Source organism: Diabrotica virgifera, chromosome 5 (assembly GCF_917563875.1).
Source record: "Diabrotica virgifera virgifera chromosome 5, PGI_DIABVI_V3a".
Taxonomy (NCBI): Eukaryota; Metazoa; Arthropoda; class Insecta; order Coleoptera; family Chrysomelidae; genus Diabrotica; species Diabrotica virgifera.
This window is the reverse complement of record NC_065447.1, coordinates 39,852,590-39,877,493: the sequence shown is the minus strand read 5'-3', so window position 1 is coordinate 39,877,493 and position 24,904 is coordinate 39,852,590. Positions and strand designations below refer to the sequence as shown.

General features: G+C 33.4%; 1 protein-coding gene across 1 annotated transcript in view; it reads right to left on the bottom strand.

Moving 5' to 3' along the window:
- LOC126885350 (potassium voltage-gated channel subfamily KQT member 1) overlaps positions 1 to 22,008 on the bottom strand; it is a 267,609-nt gene extending 245,601 nt beyond the window's left edge. Inside the window, exon 1 of the mRNA XM_050651907.1 lies at positions 21,912 to 22,008. Coding sequence (XP_050507864.1) covers positions 21,912 to 22,008 — 97 coding nt within the window. The remainder of the gene's footprint in view (positions 1 to 21,911) is intronic.
- Between the last annotated feature and the right edge of the window lie 2,896 nt (positions 22,009 to 24,904).

The following is a 24,904-nucleotide window of genomic DNA, read 5'->3' as shown; positions in this document are numbered from 1 at the left end:
AAGGTTACGTGAGTGAGATCAATGTTTCTAATACTAAATTAAATATTTTGCAATCATTTTTAGATTTTAATTCATTTAAGCTTTTTAATAACATTACAAATTTTCAAGGTAAAACACTTGACTTGATAATATGCTCTGAAAATCATTCATCAAAATGTGTAGTAACACAAGACTTAACGCCATTTGTGAAGGAAGATCATTATCACCCTACTCTTAATTTTAATATAGTCTACAATAAAAGTAATAAGCAAAAATTTGAAGTAAATTTGTCCAATGAATATAATTATAAAAAAGCAAATTTTGAACTTTTGGTTAATAATGTCCGAAATACAAATTGGGACGCAGTAAAAAATGAAACAAATGTAGACTTAGCTTTAGAAACTTTTTATGAAATATGGAATAAAATTATACAGAATTGTGTGCCAAAATTTAAAACATTCAATAATTCCAAATTATTTCCTAGTTGGTATACACAAGAAATAAAAGATTTAATTAAAAATAAAAATAAATTCAGAAAATTACAGAACATCTCAAATTACTATTTAGAAAAATACAAGGAAAGCAGACGTGCATTAAAATACTTAATAAAAATAGAAGAGAATAAATATTTAAAAGAAGTGCAACAAAATGTGGAGGGTAATATAAATTATTTTTGGAACTATATTAAAAACAAAAAATCCAATTGTACTCATGCTGGAAATTTTGTTTACTTAGGTCAGAATGTTGATGGTGAAAATACAGCTGAAGTATTTGCTAAGTTTTTTGCATCTACATACAACTCAGATAAAGCGACTTATAATTTAGATTTTGGTAATAGTTCTTACTTGCATAATGATTTTTTCGCAATTGAATCAATAGATTACAATGATTTTAAAGAAGCTGTAAAAAAATTAAAGCCAAAGAAAGCTGCGGGTACTGACGGTATTCCACCTTATATATTAAAAGGTTGTAGTGAGTGGTTGATTGAACCGATGGTACATATTTTTAATAGCATAGTTAATTCTAAAGTCTTTCCTACAATTTGGAAAACTGCAGTTACTACACCAATACATAAATCTGGAACATTACAAAACATTGAAAACTACAGACCTATAGCAATAATGTGTGCTCCCGCCAAACTTTTTGAACAAATTATACATAACAAGTTATATTCATATATAGAAAAGTACATAATGTCTCAACAGCACGGTTTTGTGCTAAACAAGTCAGTAAATACAAATTTATTTATTTTTGCAGATCAGGTTGCTGACACATTAAGCACTAAATTGCAACTTGATACGATATACACGGATTTTAGAAAAGCTTTTGACCGCGTTAATCATGATGTGTTACTAAAAAAGTTAAGTACTTATGGCTTGTCTAATAATTTTATTAAACTCATCAAAAGTTATCTGGAAAGCAGACGTTTTATAGTTCGACACAAAGGTAATGTATCAGGAAAGTTTTACGCCAATTCCGGAGTTCCTCAGGGTTCAAATTTAGGACCTCTTCTCTTTATTATATTCATTAACGACCTTCCTTCTATTTGTAAATATACTGAGTGTCTTTTATTTGCAGATGATTTAAAAATGTACAAAATTATTCAGTCAGTACGTGATTGTATTAAGTTACAGAGAGATATTGATAGTATTTACGAATGGAGTATAGTTAATAAGTTAGAGTTTAATATTAATAAATGCAAAGTTATGACGATAACTCGGTTACAGGAACCAGTTATTTTTGATTATGAGATGGGAGGTGAGAGATTGGCTAGGGTTACTGAAGTAAAAGACTTGGGAGTAACATACAATCAAGTTTTTTCGTTTGGGAAACATATAAATCAGTCGATCTCAGCGGCAAACAAATTGTTTGGATTTATTAGAAGACAGACAATGGCATTTACAAATATTAATACAATAAAATTTCTCTATTTTACTTTAGTGCGACCTAAATTGGAATTTGCAAGCGTAATATGGTTTTGTGAGTATATGTCAACGCTTAAAGAATTAGAAAAGGTACAAAATAAAGTTCTTCGGTATTTGTATTTTAAAAAACACAAAAAATGCCCTGATTATAATTCTGTTAGGTCGGCTCACTTAAGAAACGAGTTTAAAATATTGTCTCTAGGACAAAGAAGGGACTTAATGGTAATTATGTTTATATACAATATAATTAACAATAAGATTAACAGCCCATATTTACTTTCACTCATTCCATTCAATATTGCTCCTCGTCGGACACGATCTTCATTAATGTTCAATATACCTCACAATCTTGTTGCAACAAGATCTCCCCTTGCCAATGCACTTAAGTTATTAAACAATTTTAACAGTTTAATTGATGTAGATTGGTCCTTGAATCGGACAAAGTTTTATAAATTGATACTAAGTCAAATTTTAAACACCTCTATGTAAAAAATATTCAAGCCTCTACAATGCTGGAAGTGATAATGAGATAATTTGTATAATTTTTATATAACTTAGAAAGTCATCTATTTAAAACTATAGAATTGTAAATGTATATTGTTCTTTTTTTAGCCATGTAATGAGACATTTAGTCTGTATGGTTAATAAATAAATAAATAAATAAATAAATAATCATGAACCAGTTCGTCAGAAGATAGATAGAAAAATTGTTTCTAACTCTTGTAAACGTAAAGCCGAAGAGAATATACTGAAAACCCGCAAAAATTATTCGCCAAGGGCTTGCAGCTAATTTGCCTGAAACAATTACTACGATTGATGTCAGTTACATAAGAAAAAATATATATACTTAATTATCGACGAAAAATGATGCCTGGTCTAATTCCTTCCAATATTGGTGAGGTTCAAGAATTTGTGAAGAGCTGTGCTCAAAAAACAACCAAGGGGGAGAATGTTCTCTTTATAAACTGTGTCAAAACTAAGATAACTGTATTTAGTTGTGAAACAAATATAAGACTTTTAGCCACATTTAATTTTATACAGAGAGGGGCAAAATTGTGGAATATATTCATTTTCTCTAAAATGGACAATTTTGGAAAATGATCGCGAAACAGGTCGATTTTTATTTTTAAATTACAATTTTTTCGCATATCTATATTTCATAATAGTGGCGTCATCCATCTGAGCGTGATGACGTAGCTACCTAATCGATCATTTTTTTTAAATGCGAATAGGGGACGTTTAGCAGCTCATTTAAAAGAATGTTTAATTTTCTATTCAGTAATATAAACATTAAAATTAATATTTATACTAATAAAAAAAATAATTTTTGAATTAAATTAATTGACGCAAAAAGAAGAATGTATGTAGTTTATTTAACTCAAAATACATTGTACTGCTGTCAGAAAGTAAAAAAAATGTATATTTTACAAATAAACATTTCTTTTCACTTAAATTAAATCTCAAACAGCCTCCCCTCCTGTCTCTTTGCAGTTTGAACATTTAATGTAAGCGAAAAGCAATGTTTATTTACGAAATAAAGTTTTTTTGTATTTTGGCAGCAATAGAATGTATTTTAAGTTAAATAAATTAAATACATTCTTCTTTTTTCGTCAATTAATTTAATCCAAAATTTATTTTTTTGGCCACCCTGTATAAATAATTATGTTAATGTTTATATTACTGAATAGGTAATTTAACACCCTTTCAAATAAGCTAGCACACGACCACTATTCCCATTTAAAAAAATCATTGATTACGTTCTCACGCCCAGATAGATGACGTCACTAGTATGAAATATAGGCCAGAAAATTGTAATTTAAAAATAAGAATCGACCTGTTTCGGGATTTTTCTCATAAATCGTCCATTTTAGAGAAAATTAATTTATTCCACAATTTTGCCCCTCTCGTATATTATGTATTGATTACTGTACCACATATTATTTGTAATTATTCACTATTCATGGGCTAATTAATGGGCATTATATTTCTTTATTATACCTACTGTTTATTGCTTAACAAAAAAAAAGCAGAAACTTACAACAATCTTTTTTATTTGTTAAAATCAGAAATTTTTAAAGCTCTCGAAATTTAGTTTAATCCTAGTAAAATTTTTGTAGATTTTGAAAAGGCTTTATATACATAATGCAATCATTCAAATGTGTCCGAATACTGAAATACAGTTGAGTCCACGAGTCTTTACCCGTGCGTCATCATTTAAAGCATACGAAAAAGTCGATGATAAGTCGGAAATTGAAATTTACTAAACGCAACCGCAAGTGACAGTAAGTAGCTACTGCTCCTATTACGGGTTAAAATTTGAGTTGTCAAATATGTTTTTTATCTCGCCAGGTATTAATGACGCCCGGGTAAAGACTCGTGGACTTAACTGTACATGATTGTAGATTTCACCTACACCAAACTTGGTGTAGAAAAATTCAGTCTCTTGATTTAACATCAGAATATACAAATGATTTTGAAGTAGGCAAGTGGCTCAAACATACTTTTGACCTTATATTATATAAAACCAGAAGACGTATCAGATTGTTTTGTGTTTGATTTAATGTCATGCAAACCAGAAAATGAAATTTTTGATTATTGCAGTTTGCAAGTTTGCATATTGCAAAACCTATCAAAGATAAAGATGTTAGGCTGAGAAAAATCTAGAAAATTTATAAATAAGTTATCAGTCTAATCAAATGACTATGACTATAATGGATTTTGTAAAGTGTATCTCTTATGATAGTAAATATTAAATAATAATTTATACGTTTTGCACATTATCTATGTATATTATAAACTATTATTATAGTGTAAGAAAATATGTCTTTTATTCGGATTTCGGATGCTTTCATAATAATCATTTTTAAATTACATCTATATTTTTATTTTATTACCTGAGTGAATTGGTGACGAAAATACCTACCGGATTAATACAAACCCTTAAGTTCGGTGAGGAAAATACCTGTCGAAATATATGGTTTTACTGGTTGGTGAGGAGTTTACCTCCGCCCAAGAAAAGAGTTCACCTCGATATTTGACAGTAGTTATTAGATTTTAAGGAAATGCCGAGACAGGTCGATTTTTGATCTAAGGGGGACACATTTTTATGGTACATATAGGTATCTGTCACTTGTCAACCCCCTCCCTTCCACTTACCCCACCCCATATTTTTAAATAGAGAATAGGGGTCGTGTGCCAGCTCATTTGAAAGGTTATATAATTCTCTATTTAGTAATATTAACATTGACACAATTATTTATACAGGGTATCCAAGAAAAATTATTTTGAATTAAATTAATCTACACAAAAAGAAGAATATATTTATGTAATTTATTTAACTCAAAATACATTCTACTGCTGACAGAAAACAGAAAAAAATATTTATTTTATAAATAAACATTGTATGTTGCTTATATTCAATATTCAAATTCAAGAGACAGATAGGTGGCAGCTTGAACAAAAAAATCAAGCGAAAAGCAATGTGTATATATCAAAAAACATTTTTTTCTGTTTTGTGACAGCAGTAGAATGTATTTTGAATTAAATGTATTTTTAAATTAATTAGATACATTCTTCTTTTTGTGTCAATTAATTGAATTAATAAATTTCATTCTTGGACACCCTGTATAAATAATGATGTTAATGTTTATATTACTGAATAGAGAATTGAATAACCTTTCCAATGGGCTAGCACACGACGCCTATTCCCTATTTCAAAATGAGGGGTTGGGGAAGTGGAAGGGAGGGGGTTGACAAATGACAGATGTATGTACCGTAATGGTAGGGAAGCCCAAGCGGGGATTTTTGCAGTTACTCGAGCGCGTCAGATTATCATATGGGGAGAAACCTGGTGCCCTGCAGATGTACCTCTACCATATATTGGCTCTTAACACAGGGGAGTTCGTTAAGGAAGGCTCGAAAAAAAATCTCTCCTTAAAAATACTCGAAATTGTCAGATTAAGATAAGGTAAGTTAAGTACATACAAGAGAGTGTATATTTCAAAAAGCTGACGATTTGAGCGGGGCGTAAGGAAATGGGCGAGTTAAAAATTTCACAAAAAAAGCAAAAATATCGCGAAATGTACGTTAGATCGAAAAACTAAAAAATAACTGTTCAATATTTTTCAAAAATCTATCGAATGATACCAAACATGACCCCCTACGGAGAGGGGTGGGGATTTAAATTTAATATTTTTAATACAAATCCCGCGATATTTCGCAAAGAAACATTAGATCGAAAAACTGCAAAATACACTTAATCAATATTTTTGAAAAATCTATCGAATTGTGTACCAAACACGACCCCCCACGGAGGTGGGGTGGGGGGTTACTTTAAAATCTTAAATAGGAGCCCCAAATTTTTATTCCAGATTTGGATTCTTTACGTAAAAATAAGCAACTTTTAATCAAAACATTTTTTCGAATTACGGATAGATGGCGCTATAATCTGAAAAAGCCATTGTTGGAAATGGAAAATTAAATTAAAAAATGGCAAGCGCCCACTAAAATGAAAAACTTTTACTTAACTTTTTTTGGTTTTAGGACCTACTTTACACAACCCAGTAAGTCCCTAAAGCGCTCGAGTGACTGCACATTTAGCATACTTTAATTCCCTACTATAAAAATGTGTCCCCCTTAGATCGAAAATCGACCTGTTTCGGCATGTTCTTAAAATCTAATAACTACTGCCAAATATCGAGGCGGACTCTTTTCTTTGGCCCACACTGTATAATAGTTGTAGTAAGTAAAATTTTAAGTGGTTACAATGTTTAGGTAATTACTAATTAAAAATTATGCAGTTTATGTAAGATAATATCAGTTAATTCACTGTGTATTATAAAAATAAATCATCTGCTTATACAGGGTGTCCCGAAAAGATTGGTCATAAATTATACCACACATTCTGCGGTCAAAAATAGTTCGATTGAACCTAACTTACCTTAGTACAAATGTGCTCATAAAAAAAGTTACAGCCCTTTGAAGTTACAAAATGAAAATCGATTTTTTTCAATATATCGAAAACTATCAGAGATTTTTTATTGAAAATTGACATGTATCATTCTTATGGCAGTAACATCTTAAAACAAAATTATAGTGAAGTTTGTCCACCCCATAAAAATTTTATGGGGTTTTGTTCCCTTAAACCCCTCCATACTTTTGTATACGTTCCAATTAATTCATTATTGTGGTATCATTAGTTAAACACAACGTTTTTAAAACTTTTTTGACTCTTAGTATTTTTTCAATAAGCCAGTTTTTATCGAGATGTGGCTTCTTTTTTAATATATTTACATAAAAATTTTATGGGGGTTTTGTTCCTTTAAACCCCCCAAATGTTTGTGTACGTTCCAATTACACTATTATTGTGGTACCATTAGTTAAACACAGTGTTTTAAAACTTTTCTGCCTCTTAGTCTTTTTTTTAACAAATCTCCTTTTATCGAGATATGGCTTCTTTTTCAAAATATACCTAAAAATGTAAATTATAAATACATTTTCAGATTATTAACAGGTCTCTATAATCATACTTAACCATATACAAATATGTGGTGGATTCGACAAATATTCAAAATAGATCGATAAACACTGGCTTATCAAAAAAGTACTAAGAGGCAAAAAAGTTTTAAAAACATTTTGTTTAACTAATGGTGTCACAATAATAATTTAATTGGAACGTACACAAAAGTTTAGGGGGGTTTAAAGGTACAAAACCCCCTTAAAATTTTAATGGAGTGCACAAATTTCACTTTAATTTCTTTTTAAGATGTTGCTGCCATAATAATGCCCCATGTCCATTTTCAATGAAAAATCTCGAAGGGTTTTCGATATATGAAAAAAAATCGATTCTCATTTTGTAACTTCAAAGGGCTGTAACTTTTATTGTGTGCACTATTGGATATAGGTAAGTGAGGTTCAATCAACATATTTTTGACCCCAGAATTTGTGGTATAATTTATGACCATTCTTTTCGGGACACCCTGTATTGCCTATATTATGATAAGATTTATGCCTTTTTTAAAATAATCTTTGTCTACATAGGCCTCGTTTTCTTCAATTTTTCTTTCCTATAAATCTGACCTATGATCATATAGAAAATACAGCGAATAATTTGTAAAACGAAAAAACAAGCTAAGTAAACCTGGCCCAACGCATTTTTAAATTTTTTTTATTCTTTTCAATTCTCCATTTTTTTTATATTTTTTTATGTGTTATTACGAGTTTAAAATATTTCATACTTTCCAGAATATTTTTATCGGAAATTCATAAAAAACGTGCTCCCTTTACAGAACAATTTCCTTTCTAACTACTCCGAATCTGCAGTAATTTCCAGGTTGAAATAGATTTCCTACTGTAATAGTTCATGCCGTAGGGCCGCTCCAGTATGAAAAAAATTCTCATTCAGTTTCTTTGCCGGTGCCTGTTGAAAACTACCACTCTTCAACAAATTAGAAGGATCTCAATTGGTGAAATTATTTAAATTAAAAATATGCCTTTTTTGCCCTGTAAAATATTTTCTAGGTTTTCAGGGTCATTCTAAACAAAAAAGTATAACTTATATAGAAGTAAAAACTTTAGTTTGTATGATAATATAAAATTTTATTATTAAAAAAACTTTCTTAAAAGTCTCCAAATGAAGTAAAAAGCAGAACGTTTTCGATCTGTTAGATCATCATCAGTGCATTCTGCAAAGTAAATTAAACTAGAACACTAGTTGTAAAAGTGACATCAAAATATGATTTAATATAGACATTAGTAGGTAATTAAGGTGACCCTAGGTCGATGTTATAAGATTAGTTTTAAATACTTAATTTAATTTAATTTCCTTGCTCGAATTAAAAGCTAGATTTTTGTCAGCTCAAGTGACACACACCAAGAATTCAAATAAAATCAAAGAAAGTATGTTCATATGAGTTTTCAAAAAGTCTTGAAAACTCTTATGTAAATTATTATTTATGGGGTTGCCTAGTGCCTTGCGCCTAAGTTTAAACATTCTGCATCAAGCTTCTCATGATTATTGGAGATTATTTTAACGTTGGCCGTTTGTAATTGATAAGATGCCAATGTTCTGTATCTGTAGAGTAGGGAGTGTGAGTCAAGTCCCACAACACTTAGGCCACAATTGACCCATTGTACATCCTCCCAGGGGGTTGTCGTCCTTAGTTCATTATCCATCCTGCCATTTCCAGGAAGGTGGACAAATCACCTGGTGACATCTCCCCTATATCGGCAGGTGTAGGCCAAGGCTCGCCGAACGCATACTCTCGTATTGACGATAACTCCGGACATTCACATAGGACATGCTCGACAGTTTCGTCATCTCGTTCACACCTCCTGCATAGAGATGCGTCTACTAGCCCCAGTGTGTGGAGGTGTTTTCTTAGTTGACAATGGCCAGTTAAAAAACCAACGGTCAAGCGTAGGTTTTTCCTGGTCATTCTCAAGTACTTTTCTGATGCTGACTTCCCAAGGTTCCTTAGTGTTACCCTGGCAAGTCTACATCCTGGCCCTTCTTCCCATCTTCTTACGGTTTGCGAGTGGGAGTGACATTTGACAGTTTCCGCGATTGTTGTAGTCGACAAGCCAAAAAGATCACAAGGTCCTAAGAGTCTTAGGCCTGCTGCCCTTCTAGCCAGCTGGTCAGCAATGCGGTTGCCTTTATTTCTGTTATGTCCTTTAACCCACCTCAGGATGATGTTGTTACCATCCGAAGCTTGGGCTAGTGATTCATGACACTCCATTACTAGCCCTGATATGACGCGTGGTCTGTTCAGGGTTAGTAGCGCTTGTTTGCTGTCTGTGCAGATTATTACAGTTTTGCCGGCTATACCTTTCCCGATTATGTCTTTTGCAGCTATGGAGATACCAGCCAGTTCAGTCTGAACTACGCTGGCATTTTTGCCCATGCCCCATTTTATACTAAGGTTCAATGATCTGGAGTATATTCCACATCCTGAGCCTTCTTTCGTTTTGGAGCCATCGGTGTAGATGCAATATGCATTTGCCACGTTTGACTCCCTATGTTGACTTGTTTCGATTTTGTAGGGTTTGTCGAAGACAAACGTAGGTTTAATTGAGTCGCATCCATGGCCCGCATGCAGCTGGGGCAGTGCCTCCAGCTCACCCCGCCAGAAACGACATCTCAATTGTCCCATTCCTACATCAAGGTTTGCACCCGCTGAGCGTAACCTCATCATCGTCATCAGCGCCACCTCTCTGACATATATGTCTAAAGGGGTAATGCCAATGAGCAACTCCATTGCAGCAGTTGGTGTTGTTTTCATGGCACCTGTTATATTTAGGCAAGCCATCCGTTGAATATGGTTTAGTTTGTTGATCGCTGTTGCCTGTAGCACTTTTGGTACCCAAGCAATGGCTCCGTAAGTTAGCATTGGCCTAATGACAGTAGTGTAGATCCAGGCGACCACCCTGGGCGAAAGGCCCCAAGTGCGTCCGACCGTTCGCCGACATTGTTCATAGGCAATATATGCTCTTTTAGCTCTACTATCTAAGTGAGAGTTCCATGTTAACTTCCTGTCAAGGGTAATACCAAGGTATTTCACCTCTTCAGAGAAATTCAGACTGCAGTTTAGAATCCTAGGGGGTATTAAGCCCGTGATCCTTCTTTTTCTGGTGAAGAGGACCATCTCTGTCTTTTTTGGATTTATAGACAGTGAGTGTTCCTTACACCATGTTTCTATTAGTCTGAGAGCAACTTGTAATCTCTCGCATAGTATGATGCCAATGTTAATGATGTTAATTAAGCCGTCGCGTCGGGCCGCGGTGGTTAGCCACCCCACTTTGCACTATATGGTGCGTCTCTGTTGCACTTTTACATATTATTCATACCTATGTAAAGAATTCCCAGCTAACACTTAATGTTTATTAAAAATTTTTAATTTATTATAAACATCGTTTTTTTAATAATTAATTTATTTATTCAATTAATTACTTCCAGAATGCGCTAATTAAACAAACAATTGGACTTCGTAAATCCTTTGTTTTCACCCTTTGTAACCGGAAGTGGAACAGAATTTTGAGTGATTTTTGCAAAATTTCTGGACAATTTTTTAACCTAAAATATCATTTAAACCGGAACTGAATATTAGAGCCAGACTTTTGAATAAGCGATGAGTGTATATCCATGTACTACTTCTGCCTCTATAATGTGGCACTTCGGGAAACACACTTTAACACTGTAACCGTCACACCTTAAAATCATTGAAATAAAATTCTAAAAATTCGTTTGAGTGTTTTTTAAGCGACTATGAACGCATCAGTGGGGTTAAGAACGTTGCTCCAAAGCAACACTAAGAGTTTGAGGTTAAAATTTTTGTATCGTGCAAACAAGGGATCACCACTAACAAAAGTAATTTTTTAGGGCTTACAATATGTAAGAAAAACTACAGAAATAAAAAAACTTTTACTTTAATACTTACAAAATTACAAGAAAAAACAAAGATGAAAATTTATGAAGAGTTATGAAAATTGAAAAAGCAATTCTTGGCCGGTATAAACCATAGTCTCATGTCACATTTTTGACGCAGAATTGTCGTTTAGCCATTCTTGTAAAATCGGCATCTTCCTTTTGGTCCATAGATAAGCCATATAGGTCTGGATCCCGCGTATGAAAAAAAAGTTGATTAATAGCAAGCTGAAAATTTGTTAATAGCTTAAGGGTGTCTAGTCGGATACACTTTGATATATGGGAAAAGTGGAACAAGGGCAGTTTTAATTGTGGAACAGGTTAAAAATTTGGAACGGTCACACCACGAAAACGGCACATTTATTTTGTCCGACAGAACAGACTTAAACTCTTCGAACAGAGATTAAACCCTGATGCAAAAATCAGACTGCTATTTATAACCTGTCATAATTCCTGTCATTTGACATATTCTCTATGTTCCACTCATTAAAACGCCCATTTGGTGATAAATAGCAGTCTGATTTTTGCATGAGAGTTTAATCTCTGTTCGAAGAGTTTAAGTCTGTTCTGTCGGACAAAATACATGTGCCGTTTTTGTGGTCTGACCGTTCCAAATTTTTAACCTGTTCCACAATTAAAACTTCCCTTGTTCCAGTGTTCCCATATCTCAAAGTTTGTCCGACTAGACACCCCTAAGCTATTAACAAATTTTCAGCTTGCTATTAATCAACTTTTTTTTCATACGCGGGATCCAGACCTAATAGTAATTCCTTGTCTTTCCTAGTGATATCATGTGGTCGACTTATCCATATTTCTGAAAACAAAATTGATGTTTTTGATTCGAGCCTTAACGTTGATTCTAAGCAACATACTTTTTAGGTAAAAATTTTGCTAAAACTTCTCAAAATAGTAAGTAACTGTATCTTCTAGATTGTAAATAGACCTTTCCTAAATGTATTCTGAAAATATTACAGCAAAATACATGTTTTTACTTACCGATTTGTTTACATTTAACTACCAACGTCGTTGATACAACACTGCTGTTGAAATCCCACACTCAAAATTATGTGTACTAAGTTAAAATTTTTTAATACGGATGGCGCATATGCTGAAATCATAGACGGACGGTTGTAGCTTGCATATCACACCGTCCTATTGTGGTAAAATTCGACGTATATGGAAATTTAACAGTTTGAAGTCAACGTTGCTTGAGAGCAACAAGAGCGCTTGTTTTCGTCTAGCTAAGGCGCGTAAAATAATATATTGTTTGTATCATTTCAGCTAATTTAAAACAGTACTTTCGGTTTCAACTCTAAAACCGGGAGTCCCAGGTCAAACTCCTCACCTTTAATACTATCCTTGGGTTATAAGCTTTCATTCGACACCTCATTTGTCATTCTACTTGGTATAATAACGGAGGAGTTGTGTTTACAGGCGGACAGATGGACAGACTGATAGACGGACGTAGATAATTCAACGTTTTCACATTTTTTCAAAATTGGTAAAAATAAATACGCCAATCATATAGTGCAATATAGACGCACCATATAGCGCGACGAAGGGCAGTGCATATGGACGCGCATATTTATCAATTAAAACCAACAGTCTACATTGAAAACCTACCTCAAAATGAATTATTTACATAATATATAAGTTTTCAAGCCGTTAAAATGCGGAGTTTCGCATTTTTTTAAACGCTTTTCTTTACTTAAATAATTTGCATCAAATCTTTAGAAGTTAATTTGACTGACTTTTCTTCAATACAAATGAATGAATATTTGCAGAAATATGCATTCGCTGGAACAATATACGAATAGCCAACAATTTTTTTTATGTTTATTAATAAACAAAAAATCAAATGAAAATGGGAAAAAATTAATTGAATTTGCAACAGAAAATAAAATGAAAATTGTAAGCACAAGATTTGACCATAAGGATATTCATAAGATAACTTGGATATCTCCAGATGGAAGGACAAAAAACCAGATAGACCACGTATTAATAGAAAGTAAACATATCAGAGCAATTACCGATTCCAGAAGCTACAGAGGGGCAGATACCAATAGCGATCATATTCTAACGATAGCCAAACTTAAACAAGAGCTGCCAAGAAACCCAAGAACAGCAAAAGAAAGATTAACATACAAGATAGAATTACTTAAAGAAGAAAAAACGGCAAACAAATTTGTGGCAGAGATAAATAAAAGACTTCGTTACCCCACCGCAGAAGATATTGATGAAGAATGGAGGAATATACAGATAGCGATGACAGAAGCAACGGAACTATGTCTAGGAAAAGCACAAGCAGAGAAACGAAGAGACTGGTTTGACGAGGATTGTAAAATAGCATTGATACGTAGAAATAAAGCAAAAATAGAAAAAGACAAAAATAATACACAGGATACTACAGAAAAATATAAAATGGCAAGAAGAGAAGTAAAACAAATCTGCAGAAAAAAGAAAAGAGAACATCTTGACAAACAGTTGAAAACAATAGAAGAATCATACGTAAACAAGGAAATAAGAAATTTCTACCAAGAAGTAAAAAAATCTCGAGGAACTGCAAAGAGTAAAACAAGTTATTGTAGAGGTAAAGACGGTGTGCTTTTAGGAGAAACAACAGAAAAATTGAACAGATGGGCGGAGTATTTTGAAGAACTATTAAATGAAAATAAACAAGCAGAACCCCAGGAAATAAAACAACATGAACAGGATAACACAGAACAACAACGTGAAGAAGAACCTACACTACAAGAAGTAAAAGAAGCAATATTGAAGCAAAAAAATAACAAAAGCGCAGGAGAAAGCGGAATTCCGGCAGAGATTTTTAAAGTAGGAGGAGAAAAGCTGCAAGAAAAAAATTTTCCGACTAATATTAACAGTCTGGCAAAAAGAGGAAATGCCGCAACAATGGAACAATGCACTCATCTGTCCAATCTACAAAAAAGGTGATGAAACAAGTTGCGAAAATAGAGGAATATCGCTATTAGAAGTGGCCTATAAAATACTTGCAAAAATCATCCGAAATAGATTGCAAAAGGTGGTAAATAAGATCATTGGAGAATACCAAGGAGGTTTTAGACCAGGAAGATCAACAACAGATCAAATATGTTTATTAAAACTAATACAGAACAACAGCTACGAACAAAATTTGGGACTACACATGTTGTTCATTGACTTTAAACAGGCTTACGACTCAGTAGACCGAGATATGCTATATGAAGCAATGAGATCCTTGGGTATTTCAGAAAAGCTGGTTAAATTAGTGAGAATGACGCTCAACAATACAAAAAACAGGATAACACTGGAAGGAAATTTTTCAAAACAATTCACAGTGAATAAAGGACTGAAACAGGGTGACCCTCTATCTACAGACTTATTTAACTTGGTACTAGAACACATAGTAAGAAGGATAAAAATTAATACAAGCGGTACCATATTTAACAACAGACAGCAGTTTATAGCTTACGCTGATGATCTAGTCATCCTAACAAGAACAAAGGAACATCTCCAAAAAATATTCCAAAAGTTCGAAGCGGAAGCAAAAAGGTATGGATTAAGAATCAACCAAGGAAAAACACAATACATGGTAATGAAAGGAGATATAAATAAAGAGGATAACTATATAAAAATGAAAGGAGAAGGAGATGAATATAAATTTAAGGAAGTAGCAGAATTCGAATACCTGGGAGTGACTGTAACCAGTACTGGAAGGGAAGAAAAAGAAATAGATAAAAGATTATTGAAGGGAAGTCGAGTTGTGGGTGCCTTAAACACGATATTAAAAGCAAAAAATGTATCAATAAACGCGAAAATCAGAATGTATGAAACGATAATACGGCCCACAGTGTTGTATGCGAGCGAAACGTGGGTAATGAATCAACAAGAGGAGAAGAAGATACAGATATGGGAAAGGAAGATCCTGAGAAAAATTTTTGGAGGTATACAGATAGCGGAGAAAACCTGGAGGAGACGAACAAATGAAGAAGTAATGAGGATGTATGGGAGACCAAAAATAACGACAAAAATACGAGCCCAAAGAGTTAGATGGCTGGGACATATTACTCGAATGCCAGAAACTAGAAACGTCAAACGAATATTGAATGACAGAGCATTGGGAAAAAGGAGACGAGGTCGACCAAGGAAGAGATGGTTAGAGGCTGCAGAGAGGGATTTGGAAGAAATCGGGGTGAAGGACTGGAGAAAGAGTGCAGAGGACCGAACAGAATGGAGAAATATTATCCAGAATTTAGAAGCCGTAGGCCTATAAGGCCTGTTAGCGCTGTTATATATATATAATAAATAAAAAAACTATTTTAATGGAAAATGCTTAAATTCTTTTGTTTTTTACAATGTAGAAACTTAAAAATTTTACGGATTGTAGCTAATGATATGAACTATACATAATTTGATTCTTACGTTAATTGTTTACGTTATGCTTCATAAATAAACAATAAAGTTTCAAATTTTGAACGATCATATATTTGTTTATATATAAATCGGCGTTTATTCGTGTCAAATTTCAATAAGATACAAAACAGAACTTCAACCAAAACTCGAATTAAAAAAATTCATATTTTTGTCGTAGTCTTAGAAAAACTACGGGTAGAGACGTTTTGTGCTACAATTAACATTATAATTCGTTTTATCGTATTAATTAATTAAACGCTTTTCTTTAGTTCAATCGTTTGGGTCAAATCTTTGGACGTTAATTTGACTGCGTTTTCTTCAATGCAAATGACTAAAAATTTTCAGACATATGCATTCGCGGGAACAATACACGAATAGTCAATAACAATTTTTTTGTTTATTAATTGTTTAAATAAAAAAAAACGATTTTAACGGAAAACGCTTAAATTCTTTTTTTTTTACAATGAAGAAACTTGAAAGTTTTACAGATTGTAGCTAATTATATGAACTATACATAATTTCACCTCGACACCGTAAGGTGCAAGAGGACGGCTTAAGTAAGTAAGTACATAATTTCACATTTTACGTAAATTGTTTACGTTATGCTTCATAAATAAACAATAAAGTTTAAAATTTTTTGCTAATTCCGACTACTTTTCATGTTTGTACATCAATGTTTGAAAAGTGTAAGACTAAAAATTAAAAAATAAAAAAATATGAAAAAAAAATTTTATGAAACGTTTTTCTTTACTTACGAGTGACTAAAATTAAACATATTATAAAAAAATCAACTAAAAAGCAAAAAATAAAAAAAATTGAAAAAATTTAACACATTCGTTAAAGAAAAGCGTGGGGCGAAAACCGTTTATTCGATGAAGACGTGCCAACGCTTTTCTTTGACGAATGTGTTATTAATTTTTTTTTTTTATTTTTTGCTTTTTATGTAGTTGATTTTTTAAATATAATGTTTAATTTTAGTCACTCATAACTAAAGAAAAACGTTTCTTAAAAATATTTTTTTCATATTTTTTTTCAGATCTTAAATCGCTTATAACTCCAAATCTATTAACTTTTGAGAAAAATTACCAAATTCTACCCAAACTTTTTGCCCGGTACTATTTTGATTTGTTAAAGGAAACATTTTTGAACAGGAAACCACAAAAGACAGAAAATAGATTTTTTTCATATGGGAGCGGTCTCATAATACGGACTATAAAGCATTGTTGTTTCACCGATACACTGAAGTTTCAGGTGGTTGAAAATACTGGCACTTCACATGAAAGTTAAAAATTCAATATCGCTGTCGTTATAGTTCAAGGACAAAACTATCATTAGTAAGCCGAGCTGAAAATATGTTTGTATGTTACGGTAGCTGAGATAGTAAAACAAAACAATAAATAAAAGTGGTAGATATAGGATTTACGGTCTTGGATACAACTTTTGTAACTGTATGAGGTTTTTCAAAACAGGTCTTCACTTTTTTGACAATAAAATAAAATAACGTTTTATACAGCGCGTAACATAAAGGTCGGTGATAAATTAAATCACATATTGTGAAAGCAAAAATAGTTCGATTGAGCCCAACTTACCTTAGTACAAAAATATTCACCCAAATAAGTTACAGCTCTTTAAAATTACAAAATGAAAATCGAGTTTTTTAATATATCGAAAACTATTATTAAAAATTTTTCATGTAAAATGGACATCTCGTGGAATTCTTATGACAGGAACATCTTAAAAAATAACACTGACATTTTTGCACCCCATAAAAATTTTATGGGGACTTTGCTCACTTAAATCCCCTAAATATTCATGTTTCTTCCAATTAAATTATTATTGTGGTACCATAAGTTAAACACAATATTTTTACAAATTTTTTGCTTCTCAGTAATTTTTCTTTAAGCCAGATTTTATCGAAATATTTTGAAGTTTGTAAAATCTACCACATACTTTTAAATGGTTAAGTAAGATTATAAATACCTGGTTATAATATTCTGAAAATAATATTCTATATTCTTACTTAACCATTTAGAAATATTTGGTGTATTTTACAAATGTTCAAAATATCTCGATATAAACCGGCTTATCGAAAATGTAATACGAGGCAAAAAGTTTTAAAAGCATTGTGTTTAATTAATGGTATCAAAAAATAATTTAATTGGAACATACACAAATATTTGGGGAGGTTTACGTAAACAACACCCCATAAAATTTTTATGGATTTTGAAAAAATCGGTTTTAATTTTGTAACTTTAAATGGCTGCAACTTTTTTTATGTGCACATTTGTACTAAGGTAAGTTATGTTCAATCAAACTATTTTTGGTCCCAAAATATGTGATTTAATTTACGACCTGCCTTTTTACTACACCCTGTAAATTTGCACAAAATATAGTAGTTTAAAATCGATTTAAAAACTATACGGAAAAATTTGAAACAACTTGCCTGCCTGCTTGATTGTGATTGGTCAAAATTCGCATTTACATGAGACATTATTCATAAATTTCACATATTTTCAGTTATATTGAAGGATAAGCCAACAATTCTGTTAAAAGTTGCTATTTACGTAAATAATGTAGTTGTATTAAAACTGAGAAATAATCAATATTGTCTTACTCCTTATGCGGTTTTCCGTTCGCAAATATTTGCCTCCTTCAGTATAAAGAAAAAGTAGCTAACATAAGTTCCATCAAAATTATGAAACTTATCACTAACGTTATTTTATACAGTCAATTTCATTCTTTCGACTGATTTGATATTAGAAATCACTGAAGTACAATGAAACTGTCAATCAAATTATACCAATGGCAGAGTGAAACGTATTTTCGAAATTAAAATTTTGTATTTGTTTGTGTTTTAAAGGCACTGGTTTTAACAACTAAATGGCCAGGAAATTAAAATTAAGCAGTGGCAAAAATGAAAGATAGAAAAACATTATTCTTTGCTGCCTAGTTGACAAAAACCGTACAGACTCTTCAGTACAGCTTATGGGTTATATCCCTGCTTTACTATTCGTTGCCCTTTTTAGTGATTCTGTTCTTAGTTGCTGTTTGCTTTGTTGCCAGCTTCATTTTCTGCCAAGCGCCTCAATCTTGTGTCAGTGCTTGTGTTTTGTGCTATCAGATAATAATCTAATAGCAAATAAAAAGCGACCTTCCGGCGACTACATATGATACATTTATACACGTTTAGCAATTTTACCTGCCACTGGGTTACCACACAACTTCGACGACAGTGCCACGACATTTGATTGCCACGTCGGTGGGCGGCTTGCCTAAACAACTAACACGCTCAGATACGTCCAAATCCCAACAGAACATTACACAGGAGAGGTCAATGAACTTCTTCTTCTTCTTCTTCTACGGCACTACAGCCCAAATTGAGCCTTCGCCTCCTTTATTTTTTGCCTCCACCCTTGCCTGTCTGTGGCTGCTCTTCTCCATACACGGACCCCTAAAACGGCTTATGCGTCTCTGTTTATTGTGTCTTCCCAGCACTTTCTTGGCTTTCCAGCCGGTCTCTTTCCCTGAATTCTAGCATTCAGTGCTCTTTTTGGTAGCCTATCCTCTCCCATTCTTATCACATGTCCGGCCCATTTCAATATTTGTATTCTAATGAAGCCTTACAGGGGGTGCTTCCTTATAAAGTTGATAAAGTTCGTTGTTGGATCGACTTCTGAAGATTCCGTTTTCCCTCACAGGTCCTAGTATTCTCCTCAGTACTTTCCTTTCGAATGTGTCGAGTTTGTTTTTGGATGTTTCTTTCAGGACCCAGGCTTCACTGCCATAGCATGTTATTGGTCGAATTAAAGTTTTATAGATTCTCATCTTTGTATTTTGGTGGACACTTTTAGACCGAAATATATGGGAGAGGGCAAAATAAGCTCTGTTTGCTGCGTTATTCTCTTCCGAATTTCTCCCTTTTCTGATCCGTCGGCATATATTTTTACTCCCAGGTATGTAAACTTTCCAACCGTTTCAAGGTCATCTTCATGTATTATATTTTGTGGGTCTATATTTCTTCTCGTCTGAGTCATTATTTTTGTTTTTTCTGTGTTAATTTCCAGACATAGCATTTTTTTTTGTGTTTCTAACTCGTATGTTTCCTGTGCTCCTGTTGATGTTCTACTCATAATATTAGTATCATCGGCATAAGCAGCCAGTTGAACCGTTCGATTGGTCAGTAGGTTTCCTCGCCCAATTTGCATTTGCCTAACCGCATACTCCAGTGTCAGGTTAAACAATGTTGGGGACAGCCCATCTCCCTCCTTTAGTCCTGCGGAATTTTGAAAATCCTGTCCGGTGGTTTTGTATTCGTACACATGCCGGAGTTTCATCCATTGTGGCTTTAATGAGTCTTATTAATTAGCTTGTGTGGTATTGCCAGTTCAGCCAATATATAGTGTAGTTTGTTCCTCCTGACTGAGTTGCATGCCTGTTTGAAGTCTACAAACACGTTGTGAACATCAATATCGTGTTCTCATGATTTTCTCAAGATCTGTTTGACGGTAAATATTTGATCCAGTGTCGATCTTCCCGGTCGGAAGCCCGTCTGATACTCTCCAATAATATTTTCTGCTAGTGGTTGGAGCCGCTGGTTTATAATATACGTAAGGACTTTATTTGCTGTACATAGTAGAGATATTCCACGGTAGTTTTTGCACTGGAGTTTCTGTCCTTTTTTATAGATCGGGCATACTATACTTTTCTTAAGTCGTCGGGTATTTTCTCTTCTTGCCATATGTCTTCGATGAGCACGTGGATGTGAGTTGCTAGGTGGTCGCCACCTACCTTATACATTTCTGATGGTATTTCGTCAACTCCCGGAGCTTTATTGTCTTTCTGGTCCTTAATAGCTTCTAGAACTTCCTCTATAGTTGGAGCTTCTACTCCATTATCTACTTCATTCTCTTCTACGTAGTTCATATCTATTTCATCTTCCATGTCTACTTGTGTTCCAAGTAGGGTCTGAAAATAATGCTTCCAGGTTTCTATGACTTTCTGTTGGTCAATTATTATTTGCCCACTTTCATCTTTACATAGACTTGTTTGAGGTTTATATCCACTTCTTATCTTTTTTAGGTATTCGTATGGCCCTCTAATTTCGTCGTTTTTGAAAGTTTCTTCCATTTTTTCTATTTGTCCATTTTCATAGGCTCTCTTTTACTTTCTACATATCTTGTCTGCTTTCCGTCTTGCGACTTCAAATAATGTTTGTCTTTCCCGTGTTCTTCTTGTTATGTACACTTTGTGTGCTTCATTCCTTTCCTCTATTGCTTGTCTACACTCGTCATTAAACCATGCTCCTCTTCTCTCATTTTTCTTGTTTCCCAGGGTGGACGCTGCTGTTGTCAGTACTGCTGTTTTGATATTACTCCATTCGCCCCCTATGGAGTGCAGTTCTAGCGTCCTTAACTCATTTACGACTTCTTGTTCGAACTTCTCTTTACATTCCTATATCTTCAGTTTTTTCAGGTCCAGTTCCAGTTTGTTTGTTCTTTGTTGCCTTTGAGGTCTCTGAGGTCAATGAACTGCATCTATAAAATACCCTGTAAATGAAACGATTTCTGTGTGATCTCTTCTGCGGCAAAATTTGTTTAATTAAAATATACTCTGCTGCTTTATTTTTATAAAATTTTCTGTATCTGTATCTGTAGAGTAGAGAGGACGAGTCAAGTCCAACAGCACTTACGTCACAATTAACTCATTGTGCATCCTCCCAGGGGGTTGTAGTCCTTAGTTTATTATCCATCCTGCCATTTCCAGGAAGGCGGGCAAATCACCAGGTGACATCTTCATTATGTGGGCAGGTGTAAGCCAAGGCTCGCCGAACGCATACTGTCGTATTGACGATAACTCCGGACATTCACATAGGATATTCTCGACAGTTCCGTCATCTTGCTCACATTTCCAGGATAAAGGTGTGTCTACTTGCCCCAGTGTGCGGAGGTGTTTCCTTAGTTAAAAATGGTCAGTTATAAAACCAACTGTCGGTAGGTCTGTAGGTTTTTCCTGGTCATTCTCAAGTATTTTCTGATGCTGAGTTCCCAAGTTTCCTTAGTGTTACCTTGGCAATCTACATCCTGGCTCTTCTTCCCATCTTTTCATCGTTTGCGTATGGAAGTGACATTTGGAAATTTCCGCGATTGTTGCAGTTGATCAGACAAAAAGATCACCAGGTCCTATGAGTCTTAGTCCTGCTGCCTTCCTAGCTAGCTGGTCAGCAATGTTGTTACCATCTAAAGCTTGGGCTAGTGACTCATGACACTCCATTACTAGCCCTGATATGACACGTGGTCTGTTCAGGGTTAGTAGCGCTTTTCTGCTGTCTCTGCAGATTGTTATGGTTTTACCAGCTGTACCTTTCCGGGTTATCTCTTTTGCGGCTATGGAGATACGAGTCAGTTCAATCTAAACTACATTGCTCATACCCCATTTTATACTAAGGTTCAGTGGTCTGGAGCATATCCCACATCATGGGCCTTCTTCCATCTTGGAGCCCTTGGTGTAGATGCAATTTGAAGTTGCCACGTTGGACTTCCTATGTTGTATTGTTTCGATTTTGTAGGGTTTGTCGAATACAAACGTAGGTTTAACTGAGTCGCATCCATGGCCTGCAAGTATCTGGGGCAATGACTCCAGCTCATTCCGCCAGAAACGACATCTTAATTGAGATGTCTCTATATGAGAAGTTATTTTTATATTTTTGTGTAGGTACCACATATATACAAATAATTTTTGTGAAAATTAAAAGACAATAAAAAAGGCAGTTTTTGTTTTTATTCGATTCAGAGTTGGACCACCATCTCCATATAGCTATTTCAGCATCCCATGCATCTTTAGTGAAGCTATGCAGTCACAACTCTGAAGCGAATATTAACAACCCTGCCTATTTAAGGGAAACCATCGCGATACAATGATTCCACCTTTTGAGACGCAATCTAGCGACATCTCTAGCAAAACGAGGAAAACAACGAAAGGCCCTAGATACAAAGTTTACTACTTTTTAAACAATTAGAATAATTGAAATAAAAATATAATAAACGATATTTTAAATCCAAAACTTTTCGTTAATAAACTACTTTCCGGCTGCATCCTGTATCTCTGGCTTTTGCAATATACAGAGTGAGTTTTATGTATGGAAACACTCAATTATCTCGAAAACGTCTTACAAGATTTTTATAGATTTTGGTAAGAAGGAGTTTTCTAATGCGGCCGATATTATAGTGCTAATTACATTGTTGTCATATTTTCCGTTTTTCTGGAAATCTAATGAACTTTGGTATTTCAAATGGAACACCCTGTATATTTTTTGCGTTTTGAAGTCCTTAAGAAATACTGATTATTATTCATGTTTTATTCCCTATACTTAAATGCCACCATTTATTTTTTAAAAATTTTTAAATAAATAATAAAACCTTTTTACCTCGACACCGTAAGGTACAAGAGGACGGCTTAAGTAAGTAAGTAAGTAAATATTTTAGGTTGTTTGGATCATTGGGAACAAAGAAGATCTTTTGTAATTTTTCTCTAAAATTAATCGTTTCCGAGTTATAAACAATTTAAAACTGAAAGAAAAAATAAATCGAATAATGACGATGTTCAAGGTTCAAGAACACAAATTGACAATGTTATTTTTGAAACTGCAAAGTACCCAAATTCAATCACAAGTCTAATTTTATCAGTAACCGGCAACTACTTTGAGATTGTTTCATTTTAAAATATTGTTTTTTTTTTTAGTTATTAATGCAGCCCGACCGCCCGTTCTCTCATATGCACTTCATTAAAAATTAAAAAGCAATATTATAGACTAAAACGCAGCAAAAAATCTTATGGCAAACTATTAGAAAAGAGTTGTACTTGAATTTAGGTACTTTGTAATTTCAAAACTTATATTTTTTACTTGTGTTCTTGAACCTTGACAATCGTCATTATTCGATTTTTTTCAGTTGTAAACTGTTTATAACTCGGAAACGATTAATTTCAGAGAAAAATTATAAAAAAAATTTTTTGTTCCCAATGATCCAAACAACCTGAAATAGTGTTTACCCGGGCCAAAAAAATTGATTTTTATAATTTGTTTAATTTTGTTTTAAATACATGTAGCAATACCTCCGAAATTATGGCATTTGGGTATAAGGAATATAACATGAAAAATAATCAGTTTTTCTTAAGGACTACAAAACGTAAAAAATATACAAGGTGTTCCATTTGAAATAAAAAAAGTTCGTTAGATTTCCAGAAAAACGGAAAATATGACAACAATGTAATTAGCACTATAATATCGACCGCATTAGAAAACCCCTACCTACCAAAATGTATAAAAATCTTCCAAGCTGTTTTCGAGATAATTGAGTGTTTCCATACATAAAACTCGCTCTGTATAAGCACAAGAGACGACGAAAATAGGAGAAAGCAGATAGGGCATTTTGACCACGCATTTACGTCCTCTCCGTCAAGGAAAAGGACCGAAAACCCGAAATAAAAGACAATAGTAAATTGTTATGAGATGTTATGTCCTTGCATGCTACTTGTAAAATAATTACACAATTTACTTATGGTAATATTATTACAGACTGTAAATAAATGAGAAAAAAATGCTTCGTAATCATACTTCTGCATTTAACTCAACTTACTATTTTCATAAATAAATATAAAATAATAGACCAAGTTCGTAAAATCAATAAACCTTTCACAAAGCCAATTTAGTTATTTATAGTTCGTTAAATATTTCATTAGACATACACACATCAAGTCCTTGATGGGTCAATTAGTCTCAGCTTTAGGGACGTTGATTTATTAATGCTGTCGAAAGATTATGTGTTGATCAGATAATCAGTAAACAATTCTGACACGTTGTACAACACTTGATTTTTGTTTAATATTTATGACCGGAATGTAAACAGTACAATATGTCGACAAGAAAAAAATGCGGTTTAATTATGGTTATAGCCTTTTTGTATAAAGGTTTAGTTAATAAGTGTTGGCAAAATCACTGAAATTAAAAAAAGCTCTGATTATTTATCTGAAAGTTATCCTTCGTACAGTGCCATTGTTTTTTCAAACATTTTCTTGAAATAAATCACAGATTATGGAGTCAACAATATTTAAAAAAGTTTACACAGTGAAGTGAAGATTTCCATTGGATATAACAACAAAACACTGAACA